Below are 20,548 nucleotides of genomic sequence, written 5' to 3'. Positions count from 1 at the left end.
AAACAGAACTCTCTCAATTATAGTCTATCCAACGACAAAATCCTTGACAATGAATGTACTGTATAGATGTGTCTGTCATTTGAATTTAAGTAGTTTCTTAACTTAAAAAATATTAGAAACTTTTTTAGTGAAATAAATGGATTGGTATGGGCGTCATCTGCTTTTTTTCTGTCATCGTCTGTCGCAATCTTACCTGGGAAAAAATACAACAATTTCGAAACGCACTTAGAATGTTCTAAACTGATCTCAGATACTCCCTAAAACGCATATTTTATTAATAATGATGACGTAGGGTTGAGCGATCACTGAACAAAAAGCATCTCATCATGTCTAAACCAACATAGATTACCGTACTTTCTAAGATTTTCTTCGTCAACTTTAATATTCGCTCATCCTATATAAATAAATCCGGAATTATTAGGTATAGTATCTATCAAGAAAAACTCAAACTGTCAAAAGAACTCAAACAATGTCCTTTTTTCCTTTTGTTTTCTCAACCCTTATGTTTCTGCCGAATTAAACACTAATCTAAAAAAGGTCCAATGACAGTGATCTGAAAACGAACTGAAGAAATAAAGGTCGTTGAAATAGGACGGTCCAGAAGACAAAAACCAAATAAACGAATGGCAAGATTATCTTATATTTGAAATATTTGCCTGTATCATATTTACCAGGATATGAAAAGGGCTTATGGTTCACTTACGATTTTTATTTTTTTTTTTTCTTTATTTATTTTTATTTTATTATTACTATCCTTGACGATAGTATTTTATGAAAAAATGCGCTTAGTTCAAAATTTTCTGAATAGCATTTCATTAGAAATTTATAGAGATCTACAATATCCAAATCAGAAATTTTTGGTTCCACTTTGCTGTTCTAAATATCTATATTTGATATCAATTAAACTTTTATTTACGTAATCGATATATAATTATAGTATAATATTTTGTAATAGTGCTAACTGCTAACTATATCTAATATCACTGTATATTTGCTTGCATTAACTTTAGAGTAAAGTAATATTATGCATTACGTATCTACCGTGTCTAACTGATAAACATGAACAAGTTAATCTTGTACCTTGTTCAAAATAATCCGGATCTGCTTACATAGTTTCAATTTATATCAAAATCGTAGAAAGAAAACTAAATAACGCATGAATAATTTTATAAACAATATTATGATATGGGTTTAACCGAGGCTGACAGCATAATATCATACGATCGAAGAAACGGCGTCAAAGACGGCTGGTTGAGACAATCGATGATATTTTTTGCGGGGTCAAGCCCTAGACGTCATTTACTTGGTCCGTGCTCTTCTTTATTTTTTAATTGCGCTTACTGCCAGTTTAGTTTTTTATTTTAGTTTTTTTTTGTTAGTTTTTGTTTTTTAGTTTTTTTTAGTTGTGTAATTTATTTCATTATTGAGTAAAAATGATTTTTAAATGGTGTAGTTTAAAATGCGAAATTTTTTTTTTGGGAATTAGATTTGTAGGCCTGGAAACGTTCTATCTTTTTTTTAATCTTTATATAATTAATTAGTAAATGACGCCTGGATTGTCATTCCAGTCGTCTTTGACGCCGTTTTTTTTTCGATCATACGGTACAAATATATTTTGGGAATAGCATATCATTATGGTATTTATTGTCATTATTATATTCTCTCTTATACTGTTGTTATATACTTTATTATTTAAGTATTATTTTCTTTACGCCTTCAAACATATTTATCTTATTGGTGTTTATAAAAAGGAACAATTAAATAAAAATTAAATAATACGACAAATGGAAACATGAAATGTAAAAAAATGAACTGGAGCAATAATTAAATCATTGGGTTTTGATCAGCATAACGATAGGTTGACAAAAACTGATCATAAATGTACATAGGAAAGCTGAATCTTTAATTATTAACGATTTTCTCTTAAGTGTTCAATTTTATCAAGTCAATTAGACTACCCCCTGTCCTTTATCAATAATTTACATAACATTGACATCCCTTCATAATAATTACGTTAAATTAATATTACACAAAATCATTGATACTGACAATAAATGATATAAAAATTAATTTATAATAATATAATTAATATCATATTTTCTTTTACTTAATAAATTAAAAAGAATTAATAAACGCAGTATATAAAATATTCAAACCCTAAGTTTGAATATTTATTAACTAGAAATAATAAAGTAATTTAGAATTGCATTAGAAGTAAAGAAAATAATCTTCTTAAATAAAACTAGTAGTTTTTTATCTTCTAATTCTAAGCAACAATAGAAGCAGAGCAAAATTAAAATCAGCATATGCACATAAATTTTAATAAAAATATTTCTTATTAATCTAATGCTTACTCGTATATCTTGACAATAATAATATTAAAAATTAAGAAACATTTTTGTTCTAGAAACAACACTATTATAATTACAAATATCTATCTCAAGCGTTAAGTGATGTTAATGCAAAATTGTTAAATGTAAAAACCAATGACAAGTCAGTTTCTGTTTGCATTTAAAAAGATTGGCATTTTACAAAAAAGCACCTTTTAATTTTTTAAACTTTTGATTAAGTGCCAAAATACACCTTTTAGTAATGAGATCGCCATTACATATGTGTAATTCATAAAATTGAACTACATTGGTTCTATCATCTCTGAAAACACGATACAACGAAATTCAATTAATTTCCCTAATAGCTAGTAAAATTTTAATTCAAAAAGCCGATTAACATAAATCAGATTTGCATAAACTTGATACTCTCGCTATGTAAATCTCTCCGTTTCAATTAGGCCAGAGAACATTTAGAAAAAAACTGTTTAATCGAATCAAATTATCCAAAAAATAACATTTTATTTCATTGTTGTACAAAGATAGGACAATATACAGGGTGAGTCTTAAATATGTGCAAATATTTCTAGGGGTGGGATATTTCGACGTCTATGAGGTTTTTGTCGCAATAAAAAGATGTTCAAAAACCGTGCATTCTCTTTTAAATCTTCCTATATATTTTAGAAAACTTTTTAGAACTGCCTGTTCAAAGCAAATTTTGACATGGAATATTTTTTTTATAAAAAAAATAGAACAGCGGAAAGCACTGTTCATTAAAATCTTGTATCCTATGTTATAGGGCTTGTTTCTCTCTACAATTTCCTGTCTCACAATGTACCGTTTGTGTCGGGGAAGGTATCATATTTTCATAGTTGTCGATTTTCGAGAGAAATCAGTACATGTATATTATTTCGTATATTTTTCATTTTATTGATTTTATGAAAAGCACTGTTCATTAAAATGTTGCATCCTATATTATAGGGCTTGTTTCTCTCTACAATTACCTGTCTCACAATGTACGGTTTGTGTCGGGGAAGGGATCATAGTTTCATAGTTGTCGAGTTTCGAAAGAAATCAGTACATGTATATTATTTCGTATATTTTTCATTTTATTGATTTTATGGAAAGCACTGTTCATTAAAATGTTGTATCTATGTTAATTGATAATCATTAATCACTGATATTATCATAGTTACGGCTTTACTCTATGGTTACGGCTTTACAAGGGGTGTAGATATAGAAAAAGCCCGGTGGCTCTCAATTTTTTAAAAAGATATATTTTTTTATTTTCAAACTTGAATACCTAACTCGGATATTTTGGACTTATTTGAAAAACGGTGGAGAGAAACTATGTTTCTTTTATCGAGATCTACCTGCCCTCAAAATATTTGAACTTATTTAAGAATTACCCTGTACGATGTGTTCCTGCAAATGACAAAACAGCATTGTAATACCTATACTATACAGGACTAGTAATGAGACAAGAGAATGAGACAATGAGAGTAATGAGACCTAACTGTACAGGACTAGGAATGAGAATTAAAATAAATTTGAAGAAACTATTTTTAAGTACACTTTTAAAACTACTCCAAGAAGCATCTTAGGAAAAACAAAACCAATGGCAGGGAATCAAGAAAAATAAAGCATCTATACTCAGTTTTTTTTTCTCAGTTAAGATTTCGACAGACGATGACAGAAAAAAAAGCAGATGAAGTCCATAACAATCCATTTATTTCACTAAAAAAGGTTTCTAATTTTTTTACATTAACTATGGATGGGTTTATACCGGGTGCGTCTCAAAAGTGGCTCACCCCTATAGCTTTTTTATTTTTTTAGTTAAAAAAACGAGATTTGGTATGTTAGTCTATGACATAAATTAGGATGGATTGACGTATTCAATTGTTTTCGGTCACTTCCGGTTTCACCGGAAATAACTGCAACTTTTGATTTTTAAATAACACCCCCGGTATTTTTTTATTTTATTCCATAGAAAATGTCACTCTGAATAGAATGATATATTATATGTCAACTTTTGACATTTTCGCATATGGTTTATTTGAAATTATAACTTGCGGTTCGTAACGAAAATTTAACTCGAAATACCAAGTGTGTGGTATTAAATTATTCGTAAAAAAATGCTTTTTCCAAATATGCTAATGAGACACTATCGTTCCATTTGAAAAAATTGAGATACGATTAAAAATACGATTTGAGTATTTTCTAACTGGCCAGGACAAGACACTAAAAACATTAGACGATGATCAAATCTATTTTTCCAAGGCTCCTTGTTGAAGAATTAGTGTTTTTAACATTTATAAATTTAACCTAAAAATAAATTCGTCCCAGCTAGTACTAATATTTAGATAAAAGTAAATAATAAAAAGTAATAAAAAAATAATTATTTAGATAAAAGAAGAAAATTAATTTTAGTGTTCGGCAGGTGTTCGGTGAAATTTGGGTGAGATGGAAATGAACCAAATAATAGTAGTATTCTTTCGTTCTGAACGAAATGAAAATTTTCACTTAAACTGATTTATTCCTACGTGGTATAGGAAATAACAATTATTTCTGGATTTTTCTATATCGGATCGTTCCTTTCGTTGTCGATTCCCTTTATAAATCAGTTTAAGTGAAAATTTTCAGTTCGTTCAGAACGAAAGAATACTACTAATAGTACTAATTACTAATATTCGTCCATAAGAGGTTATGTTTTATGTTCATTTGTAATTCGGTTACCACAGATATAATATAAAATACTACTAATTTTTATCTCGATTATATCGAAAAAGATAATCGAATTAGTTAGTTTTAATTTACTATCGAATTAGTCGAATTATTTAATTCGAATTTTCCCAACACTAATATTTACCTTTAGCAAAGTAAGTGCAGACCATCTAAATTAAATATCTAATGTAGTTTTGATTTCAGGACGGTTCTTGTATTTTTAATACATTTTTTAATAAAAGTAGAAAAATATATATTTTTTATTTATTTATTAATATATCTGAAACTGTCGAAATATATTTACTCATATATTAGTGTTATGTAAAACAATCTGAAAGAAAACCTAAAATGCAATAATATACAGGGTGTTCCATTTAAAAAAAATCATCCCGATCCACTCACACTTGTTTGAGCCACCCTGTGAAAGTTATAATATTTTCCTAAAATACGTGCTGGTACATACTTTAGGTTTGTACCTAAACAAAATTTCCAAGTTTTTTATTCTAGGAGCTACAGATGCCCGACGCACTATTGCCGAACCCTGTATCTGTATAACCCTAGAATAGTCGAAATATCTCTATAATTAATCAAGCTATTAAATTAAGTCAATTATAGGTGTTTGTATAATGGTAAAACGCGTACTAGCTCGTATCAAACTCCGTGTTCTATTAGTTTCTATAATGTATCTATTTTGTCTTGTTGCGCAAACAGGATTATATTAAGATAATATCCGGTTCAAAGCCGCGTCATTTTCTAAAGCCGACAAGCTGGATGTATAATTTAACGTGTACAGGAAACCGAGAATGTTGTACAATTTAAAGCAGAATATAATCTGTTTTCTTGAAAGTGTAAGTTTGAAAGTGTAAGTCTTGTAAGTTAATAAAAATATTATTTAACATTAGATAATGTTTCACATAACATTGTAATGAAACAAAATCAACTATTAATAAACCGTCCACGGCCTAATAACGTGTCTACTAGAAAAGTGTTCTCGAGGTATACTCTGTTTTTTTACCTAGGTAGGTTTTCGACAGAAAAAAGGCAGATGACGTCCATACCAATCCCTTTGTTTCACTAAAAAAGTTCATATATTTTTTAAGATAACTAGGGATGGGCTTATATGTATGTCACAGGCTCATAGAATAATCCGGCTTTTTGCAAAAAGACATGGATATTTTGCAAAGAGCCTATCTATTTTCAGTCACTTTGCAAAAAGCCTAATCAGAATTAGCCGGGTCGGCGGAAGAGCCGGGCGACCTGGGCGACTGCACGGGGCGCCGCGCCGTATACGAGGGGCGCCACGACAGCAACTAAAACATTTGAAAACAATAATCTAAACAAATAGTAACGAATAACCAGATCAATAATTAATCGATACTATCAATTTTCACATTAAAATATCAGCAGTTACCACAACATAGGGAAAATATCTGACTAAACATTATAAACACTACTATATCCTAGACCTATTCTATAATAGTTTACTGAAACTATGCTTAAAAAATATTTAGCACGAAAGTTTTGAATTCTTCTATTTTAAATGTTTTTTGGGTGTTCTATTCGAAACTGGGCTTTACGAATTCTTAAACAAAATAAAATAAAAATATATCAATCGAAATGATTTGTTCGTGGTATTTTACTTATAACTCAAAACCTATCAGCTTTTTGTAATAAATCCTCCTTTCTATAATTCTTGTTGTTGTAGATTTTTTTCTAAACAAATTTGTTTGGATCCTGATATCCTTATTATAAAAAAAGCTTATAATTAAATTAATTTATTAACAGTAGTGGGAAAAAATATCAATCATTTGGTGGTTTTGATTGTTCCGGATTGAAGATGTAGTAATACGCGGAAAATGTTAGTAGAATCGTAGAATTTTCTCATTTGAGTAAGATAAAGGAATGCAGCTCCAAACACTGTCTGAACCTCATTTTGAAGCCGACAAAACTGTATCCGATCATATACCTACTGATTCTGCACGAAATAATTGATTGTAACAAAGAAAAGAAAAGTTTCTTAAATTCTTATAGAAAAATAACACTGCAATATATAATAACTGCTTGCAACTAAATAATAATGTTTTCAAAGATCACTTATACCAGAACGAGACTGCCGAAGTTGGAATTCTATTTCTTATAACTCGATATACTGGGTGCTTCTAAAAAGTTGGTCATCCCTATAATTTGTTTATTTTTTCAGATGAAAAAACGAGATTTGGTATGTTACTATACGACATAAAGTAGGAATAATTGACGTATTCTGTTGTTTTTGGTCACACTGTTTCACCGGAAATTACTACAACTTATGATTTTTAAATGGCACCCTCGGTAGATTTCTACTTTATGACATGTCGATTTTTTACATATGGTTTATTTAAAATTGTAACATGCGGTTCATAAAGACAATTTGACTCGAAATAGCAAGTGTGTGGTACCAAATTATTCATGAAATTGTGGTATATTTTTTTCCAAATATGCTAATGAGCATATTTGGAAAAACCCTTGTTTCGTTTGAAAAAAATTGAGATATGATTAAAAATACGAATAGGACATCTTTTAACCGGCCAGGACAAGACACGAAAAATATTAGACGATCAAATCTATTTTTCCAAGACTCCTTGTTTAAAAATTATTGTTTTTAACAGAGTCATGGTACTCTAGATTGAAATTTAAACTATAATATATATTTTTTGAGTAAAAATGTCAAAAGTTGACATATGATATGTCATTCTACTCTGAGTGTCATTTTCTATCGAATAAAGTACAAATATACCGAGGTGCCATTTAAAAATCAAAAGTATTACCTAGTCATTTCCGGTGAAACAAGAAGTAACCAAAAACAATTGAATACGTAAACCAATCCTAATTTATATCATATACTAACATACCAAATCTCGGATTTTTTATCTAGAAAAATAAAAAAGTAATAGGGGTAAGTCACTTTCGAGACGCTCTCGGTATAGAAAAAACGACCAACCGCAGACTAAAATTCTTCTCTTCCTTCAATTCATTCTTCTTCATTCACTTAAGTGAAAATTAATTGTTAAAGTAGCATAAATATGCTAGTTAAAGTATAGTATTGAAAGAAAGAGAGAGTTGTAATAACTATGGGGGGGGCAGATAGGGTACTCGCCCGATCTCAACATTTTCCTTCCGCCGGCCCTGAGAATTAGGCATATTAAACAATGATTATATTTTCTGTACACTTCTGCAAAATGACTGCCTGTTTTCAGTCATTTTACAAAATGCCAAATCGAGAGTGCATTAAAGAGCATAAGCATATTTAATAATTTACGCTTTAATAAAAATACCCCATATTTTCCCATACACAAACAATAATTTATATCAAAAGTTTATTTTGTTTAGAAAAAAACATCTTAAACCCTATTTTATAAATTATAAGATAATTTTAAATACAAAATATATTAAAACCTTAATATTAATATCTGATTTATTATACTCTGTAATTCGATTCTACGTGTACAGGGCTACTTCTTTGTGGAACTTTGCTTTCTTTTAGAATAAAATGAATTTATATTTTTATAATAATCGTCCTTAACGATACTCCATTATTTTGAAAGATAAGTTTAAGGAATGTCCTTGGATAAATTTAGGTTCAATCTCACTTAAATGTTTTGTGCAATCTCACTAGTCTTCATTAGGCATTTTGCAAAGCGACTGAAAAGAGATAAGCTCTTTGTAAAATATCCTTCTTTAACTGAAGTTTCGCGAGGGGGTTTCAACTCCGCTATTTTTAATATGCCTAGTCTTTGCAAAATGTCGAGTTATTCGACATGCCTGCGACATATGTACCTATAATATATTCTCTTGTTATGAAGCATTTTCATTACATTAAGCATCATTACTCTTATAGTTTCATTCTAATTTTTAGTTCAACACAGTTCATTCAGAACCTTGGAGTTAACACCATTATCGTTTTACTGAATATCACAATTCATATAAGCTACGTTTTTTTAACCTACTAGAAAAGTCTGGTTATTTACAATACCGGGTGCGTCTCAAAAGTGGCTCCCCCTATAACTTTTTATTAGCCGACCATACCAATAGGCAAAAAAAAGTTTTTTTAATTTCACTCAAAATGAGTTATTTGGGTCATAAATGACCTAAATACAAAATATTTTCGTGCTGTCTGTCTGTCTGTCTGTCTGCCGTCTGTAATTATCGTGTTACAGACGTCAAAAACCGCTGAACCGATTTTAACCAAATTTGACACAAAAATACTGTGGCACCCGAGAATCTGGCCATTAGTTTTTGGTGGGGGTGGGGGGTTGGTAAGGGGGTATGGGAGAAGGTTAAAAATTTTAAAAAATCGTAACTCCAAAATTACAGTAGCTAGCGAAACGAGTTTTTTTTTAGATGAAAGGTATATATGTCTAGGTTTGTTATGAAGTATTTTTAAATTGTTGAATGGCTATTTGTTTGTGTAAATCGACTAAATATTAAAACATACCTGAAAAACACCTACACACAATGCTTCCAGAAATAAATTATTTGTCATTGTCAGTGGTTAGTCAGTTAGATTATATATCAAGTTTTTAGATAATTTAGGGATCAGTTCATAGAGCCAGCTTTAGATACATAAATATTAGAACAAAGGTTCGTTTAAACGACATTAGTGAATTAGCTACACAAAGCGATTTTAGGAAATTCATCCTCTTAGAGAGTAAAATTACGTCCGAACAATTTGTTGTATGAAAATTCCTTACTATGTGGTCTAGAAGAATGAAATCCTACAAAAAGAATTAGAAGAGATTTTTGAAATTCATCAACCAAATGGGTAAAGTTAGTAAAAATTTATATAAAACTTGGTGACCTCTGGATTATACACATAAAAATTGGCACAAAGGATCATTTAAAAGACATGAGTTAATTATTTGGATAAAGCGATTTTATGAAATTTATAATCTTAGGGAGTAGAATAGGGAATGAAAGTTTGCTGTACGAAAATGCATTACTATAACATCTAGAAGTATAAAATTTTATACAAGGGTTTATTTAGTGACACATCAATAATATAAACTTCTATATTTCTTCTTCAATTATCCTTCAAGGAATAAAAAATAACTATAAATGGAGTATTAGTGCTCTTAATAAACCAAAAAAAGAGATGAAAAATAAAAAAAAATATCAAGGGAGTATATTAAGTAAAGCGACAATTGAAAATTTCAAATATTCATTTGAAAACTTCATATTTCAAAACTATTTATTTTAGTAATACAGTTTATATGGGACCATAGGTAGGGGTTCCATCTATAGAGGGTAAATAATCATTGCACTATTTATTATTTTGGAGAGATTTTATTTTTTCAGATTTTGCAAAATTTCTTTGAAATTGACTTTGGTTCGATTTCGAAAATAATCTATATATAAATAAGAAATAAAAAACCGCCCAACCATACATAATTAGTTTCAGTCAATGGAAGTAGTTAGAAAAAATTGAAAAAAAGTGTTAAAAAAAGCAAGATTTCAAAAACATTTTGTGGCCAAAATTGAACTTCTTTGAAATACTTTGATTTCGATAACTTCTAGAATTATTAAGATTTTTTTTATTTCAGACGGCTCTAATCAAAAGTTTTATTTTTGGTATACAAAATGTGTCATAAAGTCATATACAGGCGATGAAAAAATAATAAACGGTTTTTAAATTTTCGAATTTTCTTAAGTACATAATAATATTTAAAGAGAATAAAAATGCTCTTGACGTTGGAATATTGACGGCCTTTTATAAATTTTAAGTAAAAAGATTTTTTGTCGAGCGAGTCAAATAAGTGCAATTATTCTTAGCGGTAGTAGGTATATTTGACCCCAGAAACACGATTATGAGTTTTATCGCGAAATTTTTTTTGGAAATTTGGAATTTTTTGAAAAACCTTTTGTATTTTTTTTAGTTTTTAGTTAAAAACCATAATTTCTTAATAATATGGCAACATAGATAGGTAGTAGATTAAATTTAAAAGACAGAAAAACCCGAAAAGCTGCAGTGGTTCTCAAAATTTAAGCAAAAAATATTTTTTTTTGGAAATTTTTAAAGTAAAATAACTCAGTTACTTTGGAGTTATTTGAAAAACGGTAAAAAGAAAATATGGTTTTTTTATCGAGATCTACCAGCCCTGAAAATATTTGCACTTATTCAAGACTTGCCCTGTATAATACCCAGAAAATCGACAATTGATAACTTTCATATGAAATACGAGTAGCTCTAAAACTCTTAAAAACATAGTTTAAATAGGGCATTTGTAAAGCTCACTAGCTCTATATACAAAATAAATCATTTAAATCAATGCATGAACTATTCGAGGTGTAACGCGAACGTAGTCGCGGGAAAAACCTAGTTTATAATAACATCAAAATCAGTCAAAGTCGCAGTTTGCGAGATATTAACATATTTTAGTATGGGCGGCTATACGTGCCTCCCGGCGCCAATTTTTTTTCAGTTAGAAAAACGAGATTTGGTATGTTAGTATATGACATCAATTAGGATTGATTTACGTATTCAGTTGTTTTCGGTCATTTCCTATTTCACCGGAAATGACTACAACTTTTGGTTTTTAAATGGCACCCTCGGCATTTTTTTTTACTTTATTCGATAGAAAATAATACTCTAAATATATTAACATATCATATGACAACTATTGACATTTTCGCATATGGTCTTTCTGAAATTATAACTTGCTGTTCGTAACGAAAATTTGACTCGAAAAACCAAGTGTGTGGTATCACAATTATTAGTAAAAAAATGCTTTTTCCAAATATGCTAAGGCACCTTGGTTAAGAGTTAGTGAACAAAAACAATTGAATACGTCAATCAATCCTAGTTTATATCATATACTAACACACCAAATCTCGTTTTTTTATCTGAAAAAATAAAAATGTTATAGGGGTGAGCCACTTTTGAGACGCACCCGGTATAGTGATTAATGTATAGATTCTGATTAGTAATATTTATAGGTCAGACAAGATTAATCTGAACTAGTTTCAAAAAAACATATGGCGCAATTATAATACTACAACGTCGACAAATCGTGCATTGAACAAATTTTTGATAAAAAACTATTTGAGTGCAATTTATCAATATTAACTATTTAAGATAAAACGTACCTATATCATAATATAACAAGCAATTAGAGATGTTTATGAGAGTATTAAAATAAGTAAATGGTAAAAACATCTCCATAAACAAGATAAGCATCCTATTTACTCCAGGTTTATATTGTTATTGCTCTAGTTTTATGTTTGGTTTAGGTTATACCCTTGATTTCTCATTGTAGCCTTGCTTATAATACTAAGCGAATAGGTACAGCTATAAAGAAGCCATTTTAGAATGTGTAATATAACCGGAATGAAAAATATAAAAAATGAAATGGAGTTTAATTTTTTCAAAAAAAAATTGTGCATTTGATTTTTATTACAAAATATTGTTTTTCAATTCGTTTAGATTTAGTATAAATATATGTTTATTTAATACAGTTATATCATGAAATAGTATCGGGGCTTTTGTAGAAAATATGATTTTTGTATTTACTATTTCGTCCTTATTTGAATTATAACTAATTTCATTCAAATAGGAAGCATTCGACCAAGGTGTACTACCAGTCATGACTTATGCATGCGATACCTGGACACTTAAAGGTTGAATCTCACTATACCTTCCATTTCCGTTCCGTATCAGTTCCATACTTTTTATTGCACAGAGGGAGTCAACGATAGAGTAAAGTCCATTATCTCATTTGTTTCAAGGTTTACAAAAAAATATTAAATATAAAAGTTATAGAGATGGTTAAGATACGCATTTCAAAATTATTATATAGTATACAAGGTGCTTCAAAAAGTGTGGCGGCTTTTTTTTTAATGCAACACCCTATTTTTTATTTTATTTTTAGATTCTGCGTAACATTCCATAACTTTTTTATATATAATGTTATATACCTAAAATTAATAGTTTTTTGTTATATTTAAATTTGTTTAAACAAATGTTAGATTGCAGTGGGTTAAAAAATTGTCAATGATGGCATTGATTCTGAGGTTGGACAACTAATTTGGTAGGAGAATTTTATAGAGATATAGAAAAATACCTATGTAAAGATATTTTAGTTAGATGTTACAGGGTGTTCAAAATATATTTAGGAATTTCAACTACTTAAAATTAAAGAATTTCAATTTTTTTAAATGGTACACCCTACATATTATCATTTTTTCTGATAGGTTTTACCAAACTCTTCAACTTTTATTAAGAATGTCATATACCTATTTTTATTACTTTGCGATTTATTCCATTTTTTTTTATTTTTACCCATATTTTTAATACAATTGCGCTATAACATCATAGTTGCCATGAAAAAAGTAATAATTATCACAATTTCATGTCTGTTAAGCAAATTAAGAACAAAATTTGAATTTTAGTTTAATTTGTTGTAATAAGTATAAGTGGTAGAGATAATAGTTACAGATTTTCTTGAAATGAATTAGTCAATGTGATTGATATACACGGACAAACTTAGAAAACCACATTTTTTGGTTCAGTACTATATATTATATAGATAGTACTTTGCTAACTACTATAAGGATAGATGTATATTATCTAGAAAACATCTTCAGTGTGTAATGGGACGGTTTCGCGGTAGTAGTAATATTGGCTTTACCAAATTAATTATAAACCAGAATTACTACGAAAAAAAACTTTACTGTATGTTGAAGAAAATTCATATATCAGTAGTCTTCAGCAATTAGGTAATCGAGTATTACCCTAATCTGTGGCTATTCGCCCGGACGAAAAATCCCAAGTGTCATCTTTCACAATATAGAAATACACCAAGAAATTCAGGACTGCGATTTTAGTTTATTTGAGTAAGTTAATTAATTTTAACTAATACCAGCAATTGCAACTAATTATGAAGCTGCTTGTTAAATGATAAGTAATAAATAGTTTTGTTTTGTCATAGCAACTATGATTTTATAGGGTAATTGTATTGAAAATATGGGTAAAAATAGAAAAAATGGGAATAAATCGCAAACTATCAAAAATAGGGATATGACATACTTAATAAAAGTTGAAGAGTTTTGTCAAATCTATCAGAAAAAGTGATAATATATAGGGTGTCCCATTTAAAAAATTTGAGATTTTTTAATTTTAAATAGTTGAAATTCATAAATATATTTTGAATACCTTGTATAATTTAACTAAAATATCTTTACATATATCTTTTTTTTTCATCTCTATAAAACTCTCCTTCCAAATTTTGGTACTCCAACTTCAGAAACAATGGCACCACTGACAATTTTTCATTCAAATCCACCACACTGCAATTTAATATTTCTTTAAATAAATTGAAATATTACAAAAACTATTAACTTTAGGTATATAACATTATGTATAAAAAAGTTATGGAATTTTACGCAGAATCTAAAAATACAATAAAAAATAGGGTGTTGCATTTAAAAAAAACATATGTTATAGCCGCCACACTTTTTTGAAGCACCTTGTATACTCTACAATAATTTTAAAATGTGTATCTTAACCATCCCTATAGCCTTTATAATAAACATTTTTTTGTAAACCTTGAAACAAATAGGATAATGGACTTTACTCTATCGTTGACTCACCCTGTACAATTTATATCATTACGAAAGTTTTATTTTAAAAATTTGTATTTTTTGAAAAAGGTAATAGATTTAATTAAGAGGTAAAAGAATAAAAAAATAAATATTAGCAAAATGTTAACAGAGCTTGTACAAATGTAAGAACTTGACTTCGCTGTTTCCAATACGCTTCAGTCCGTCCCCCAAAATAATGTATGGAAGGAAAGGATATGGAACGGAAGGGACACGGAATGGATAGTGTGCATTGTCCTATTCATTTATATGATATAATATTTTATGTAAACGGAAAGAAAACAGAAGGGAGCTGATATGGAAGGTATAGTGAGAATCAACCTTAAAACGGACATTATAAGGAAACTGCAGGTCGCACAACGCTCAATGGAACAAAATATGCTGGGAATAACCAACGTTTATGTTGTCTTTTTATATACTGACGAGTATACTGATAACCAATATGCCGTTGAAAACAATGACTTAACTGCCAAGGATCAAAAATCTAACCGTACCAACCTCTAAAACACATAATTATTTTTTTCACAAATGGTAAAATAATATGTGAAATTATGTTTCTCTATGTAATAAAAATTAAAAAAACTGTAGACTAATTTAAAAAATATCATAAATTATTCATAACTGTTATTACGCCCTTAACCTTAATGCAACTAAGCATGCCACCCAATCTCAAGTAAAAATATTATCAATAATAATTCATACATCTTGCGTGCAAGTTCTAAATAGATTATTAATGTATAATCTTTTTTATTTCAGTTTTATGACCAAATTCAACTTCAGGATGACATTTTCTTCATTGTTCTTCGTGCCGGTTTTTATTATGGTGGTATGCTACACCCACATACTAATCGTCGTCAAGAAACAACAAAACAGGTGGAACAATCTTTCTCGTATTGGAAGTACCAGAAATAAAGGTAAGAAGATAGACGTCTACAAAGGAAATTATACCTCGTACACATACAAAAAACAAAATACTGTATCAGAGGAAAGTTCCAGGTGCTTTTAGTGATTCGAATAAAATTTTGAGGGTAAAAGTTACTGTAAGTGCTACATATTTTAATGCTAAAAAGTGTCGACAGATTTACCAGAGACGTGCATATGGTTTATCATTGGAATACTTTTCTAGAAAAAATGTACGCCACTGATTTTTTTTCTCTCATTAGTAAAATTGTGTAGGACATTTAATGCCTATTAAAAGTTGTATCTTAATATTGTAACGTAAGGTTCTGAATACTGGTCAATAAAACAGCTACTGTAGGAAATATGTGTGGTTTAGTAAAATTTCTACAAAGTTCTAAAATAAATTATAATTAATAAGTAACCGAGTTAATGATTGTAAATCAATGTCTTACCTAATACCAGGTTTATACCCCAAAATAATAAGAATATAATATATTTGGTAATATTTAGTCAAAAACCAAAGGCTTTTAACACTTGTAGCGGTATAAATAAAATGGCAATCACCTGAATTCCATTATTGCAAAAAAGCGAAATTTATAAATTGAACTACCAGGGCCATCTATATATATGTTTATAAGAAATCTAATGTTAACATACAGAAACCTGTTTTAATATTATATTAAATTAATAATTAAAATAGTATATTGTATTTAATATTTCCCACATATTTTATTAATTATGCTACAATATTTAGTCAATTTCGATCTCATTGATGAGATAAACGCAATTTTATTGATCACGATTAATGATTTTTTTTTCATATTTTTTGGTGCGACTACTTATTTAACACTTTCGCCAGTTAATTACATAAATAAAATATAAAATTTGCTATAAGAGTTGGATAAGGCAAATTAATAAAACTGCGTTTATCTCATCAAGAAAACAAATCAACAAAATAGTAAGAGACAACTTTTAATTGGTTTACACAGTTTTGCTAACAAGAGAAAGGGATGTCAGTGGCGCACATGTTTTTTTTAGAAAAAATATTCCAGTGATAACCATATACATGTCCCTGGTGAATCTGTCGATACTTTTTAGTACTAAATTATATAGTATTTATAGTAACTTTTACCCTCAAAATTTCATTCGAAACGCTAAAAACACTTGAAGAAAATAAATCGAAAAAACACAGAATTTAACCCCCTCTAGCTACGAAACAAAGCAGAATTGAAAATCTTGTTTTTACATGAGGAATATCATACAAGATTATTTGGAACACGTTTTTTCAAACACCGTGTATAAACCAATAAAATACCAAATAATAAAAAAGTATTCAGTTGGCTTGAAAATCAACGACGACATTCCCCATATGACTTGCAAAATGAGAGCGATCTTTATTACCAAGCTCTCTCTGATACCGTTTTTTTAACAGTTGAAATCATCAGATGATCAGTTAAGGATGGCTGCAACGACGCGGGACGTCCCTTTTCTATATAAAAACCAGCTGTTATGTTTTAACAGCAGGATTACGGGACCTCTAAATTAAATATAATTATCAGGAATCTAGTAAGATTGATATATTCTGCTTATAATTCCAACACACAGGAGTAAGATACTTTTCAATTAAAGTTAAGGGTATTTCTTGACTAGACATATTTTTTACATACAAGAATAAATACAATTCATAACAAATAAACTTTTAGTCAGACGATTAAGCTTGACCGGCTGCAGATCCAATACCACTCCTGCAACTCCCAGTGGACGATATGAACGTACAACTTTGAGAAACATCTCAATGTAGTATTGAGCAATAAAAAGGATTGGAAGAGCGAAACGCTTGCCCAGCAGTTAAAAGACCATACCATAACTTGGTATACTGATGCTTCCAAAACCAATACGGGAACAGGGATCGGAGTGTTTGGGCCGAGAACTAAATACTCCGAACCAATGGGCACTTACCCTAGTATCCTACAGGCAGAAATCTACGCTATCGAAAGATGCGTACAACTTATCTTAGATAGGAACTATCGGAAACAAGAAATAGCCATGTTGTCTGATAGTCAAGCAGCGTTAAAAGCGATCAACTCAGTATCAATCAATTCGAAATTGGTCAAAAAATGCATAGAGAAGCTGAATAAATTAGGCAAAGAAAACAAAGTCCTCCTACTCTGGGTGCCTGCTCACCAAGGGATAGAAGGCAATGAAAAAGCAAATAATCTAGCTAGGAAAGGAGCGAACATTCCACTAACTAGACCAGAACCGTTCTGCTTTCCAAGTGGTAACCAACTCAAGGCAGAACTCAAGAACTTAGAAGATTCCATCCGCAACCTGGAATGGAAATCTTGCAACGGTCTAAGACACTCGAATAAGTTTCTGAGGGCTTATGATCAAGAAAAATCACAGATCTTCCTGGGTTTAAGTAAGAACAATCTTCGGATTGTCACGGCGTTTTTAACAGGACACTGTCTCCTCAATGAACAGCTCAGTAGATTGAAACTAAGAAGAAACGGCGAATGCAGATTCTGTGGGGAAGATGGGGAAACACCATACACCTCATCACTGAGTGCGCCGAGACGACAACCATTCGTACCATGAATTTTGGTACGACTGATATTGGAGATGGAGAACTACCCTCTATAAAACCGTCCCAGATACTGGCTTTTGTCAAAGCCCTGGGACTGTATGATGAGTTATGACTCAAGAAAGGGGGACACAATGGATCTGTAAGGTCGCAGTGATTAACCCCCCTCCCACTCATTCTAATTGTAAGCTTGACCGGCAGAGCGTTGCCCACTTTTATATATTTTGTTTTAATCAAAATATTTAAGGAAAAAAAGTAAATGAATTATAAATATATAAACAGTTATTATTTACATCAACACAACTCACCGTTCTAACAGCACTTAAGGGACATAATGTGCCATTACTACCGCTTTCCCGTTCAAAATATTCTAATATAATTGCGATGAGTTTTACTAAGCTATCTTGTACACTTCGCACTAAAAGATGTTCTAAGAAGAACAATGTTCGACTGCAAAGTCTGCTAGTGAACATTTTTAAGCTTAAAGTATCACAACACTGCACTGTTTATTTAAACCAAAAACTCGTCATACAAAACTAAAGTTTCAAAACGACAGGCGCCGAATAGGGCCATGGTTGGCAACAATGAAGTAAAAAATCGCGCCCTCGATTACGTAACTAAAAGTTTAACTGATATCAAATATTCTATGGTACTTATCTCCATAGATTCTCAACTTAATATTATTACGGAAAAAATTGGAATGTGTAGAAACAAATAAACCTGCAGTTTCTTACTGTAAAGTAGTAATTAATTAGTGTTAATTATATAATCATTAGTCTATTTTTGTTCCAGGCAAGCCAAGCCAGAAAATATCAAGAGAACGCAAACAGCTTGAGGGAAACGTAAGGGCCATTTATACCACCATGTTAATCCTGGGATCGTGCGTCATAGGTTGGACTCCGGCCCTACTCAACTACATATTGGCTTGCGCCGAAGACTGCTACGTTTCAGGTGAAGAACTGATCCACCTCAACCGCGAACACGAGAAATTGATTTTGGTCATGAGACTGATCGACAATCTTCTAGTCATAATGAAGATGCTAGCGAATCCGATCATTTACAGCATACGAATGAAGGAAATCAAGGTAGTATAAATCAAGTTTTATATTTTTGCATAATAGTGTGATTTGGTTGCTCAACATGTTACTAAGCACGCTGCCAAGCATGTTGTTCAACGTGATTCTTAGTTAGATGACTGCTTTAGTTTAAAAAGTAAAATAAAAATAAATTTAACGATTTAAAAAATAAATGAGAATCATGTACAAAAAAATTATGAAATATTAAATTTTAACAATTCGTTTTAGAGCTGTGTAGTTCGTGAACGAACTAGTTACAATAAACTATTCCGACCCCGGAATGAAAGGAACTAGTTCCGGTTTCTCAAAGAATTAGTTCCTCAGGACCTATACCGGGATCGAGACTGTGACCGATATATAATAATATGCGACGGATCGGCCAACGCGATCGTAGCCCGATTCTAGGCAAATGTGGAGAGTGCCAGCTATGTTATCGGATTCGGATCCGGACCTAGAGAAACTAAATAAAAGACTAGTTTACGTACGGATCGGCCAGCGCGATCGTAGCCCGATGCTAGGCGGGAGTGGAGAATGCCAGCCCTATGTTACCTTTCCCGGACCGAAAGGACTGAGAGGAACTAGAGGAACGAATTAAAAGACTTACTTCACCGGAATCTATTCAATCGGCAGATCCGAGATATAATACAAGGCGACGACGATCGATGGATTCGGCCTTGTCTATTGCCACACCTGGCGTAATTACCACAGAAAATTGTTGTGGATACTGTTTTTGAATTTTAGTTTGTTCTATGAATATTTTATGGGAATGTTTCACTTTAGGTCCCTAAAATTAAGAAATATCTTATAAAACGAAGTATATATTCTGAATTTTTAGACAAAAACAAAAAGCTTGCAATTGCAAAAATGCAATTTTTCGTAAAATTTTCGTATTATTTGCTCCAATTGATTTGTGATATAGTTTTTTAAACTCTGATTTGAGTTTCTTTTTTATTTTTTTTATCTGCAATAAAACTTACCTATATGTTTTTAACATACACAATTACACGTCTCTTTATATTTGGTTCATTATAAAAATTATACAAATCACACTATAAAGTATTTGACTGACAACGAAAGCTCTGACTGACAACGAAACCCATTAGCAAGCAACGGGAATGTCAATGTTAGTCGGGAACTATTGAGAACTAAAGACCTAGGTCAATTCCTTCCTGGAGGAACTAGAACTAAGGAACTAGTTCCTCCCAAGGAACTAGAATTCCCACCTCTAATTCATTTATGTATTGTGATTGATTTGAAATTGTTAAATAATTGATTTTTTGAAAAAAAACAATAAGTTTTATTTTAATTTT

At 30.4% G+C, this 20,548-nt stretch overlaps 2 protein-coding genes across 3 annotated transcripts in view; one reads left to right on the top strand and one right to left on the bottom strand.

The window, feature by feature from the left end:
• LOC115875498 (beta-alanine transporter) overlaps window positions 1–20,548 on the bottom strand; it is a 934,216-nt gene that overhangs the window by 881,205 nt on the left and 32,463 nt on the right. The window lies entirely within an intron of this gene.
• The window catches only part of LOC115875500 (histamine H2 receptor-like), a 30,081-nt gene that overhangs the window by 4,221 nt on the left and 5,312 nt on the right, over window positions 1–20,548 (top strand). Inside the window, exons 5-6 of the mRNA XM_030890974.1 lie at window positions 15,438–15,595; window positions 18,955–19,247. Coding sequence (XP_030746834.1) covers window positions 15,438–15,595; window positions 18,955–19,247 — 451 coding nt within the window. The remainder of the gene's footprint in view (window positions 1–15,437; window positions 15,596–18,954; window positions 19,248–20,548) is intronic.

Source organism: Sitophilus oryzae, unplaced genomic scaffold, assembly GCF_002938485.1.
Source record: "Sitophilus oryzae breed Bouriz unplaced genomic scaffold, Soryzae_2.0 scaffold_1389_pilon_pilon, whole genome shotgun sequence".
Classification (NCBI taxonomy): Eukaryota; Metazoa; Arthropoda; class Insecta; order Coleoptera; family Curculionidae; genus Sitophilus; species Sitophilus oryzae.
Note: the sequence above shows the minus strand (reverse complement) of the source record. Positions and strands in the feature narration are given on the sequence as shown.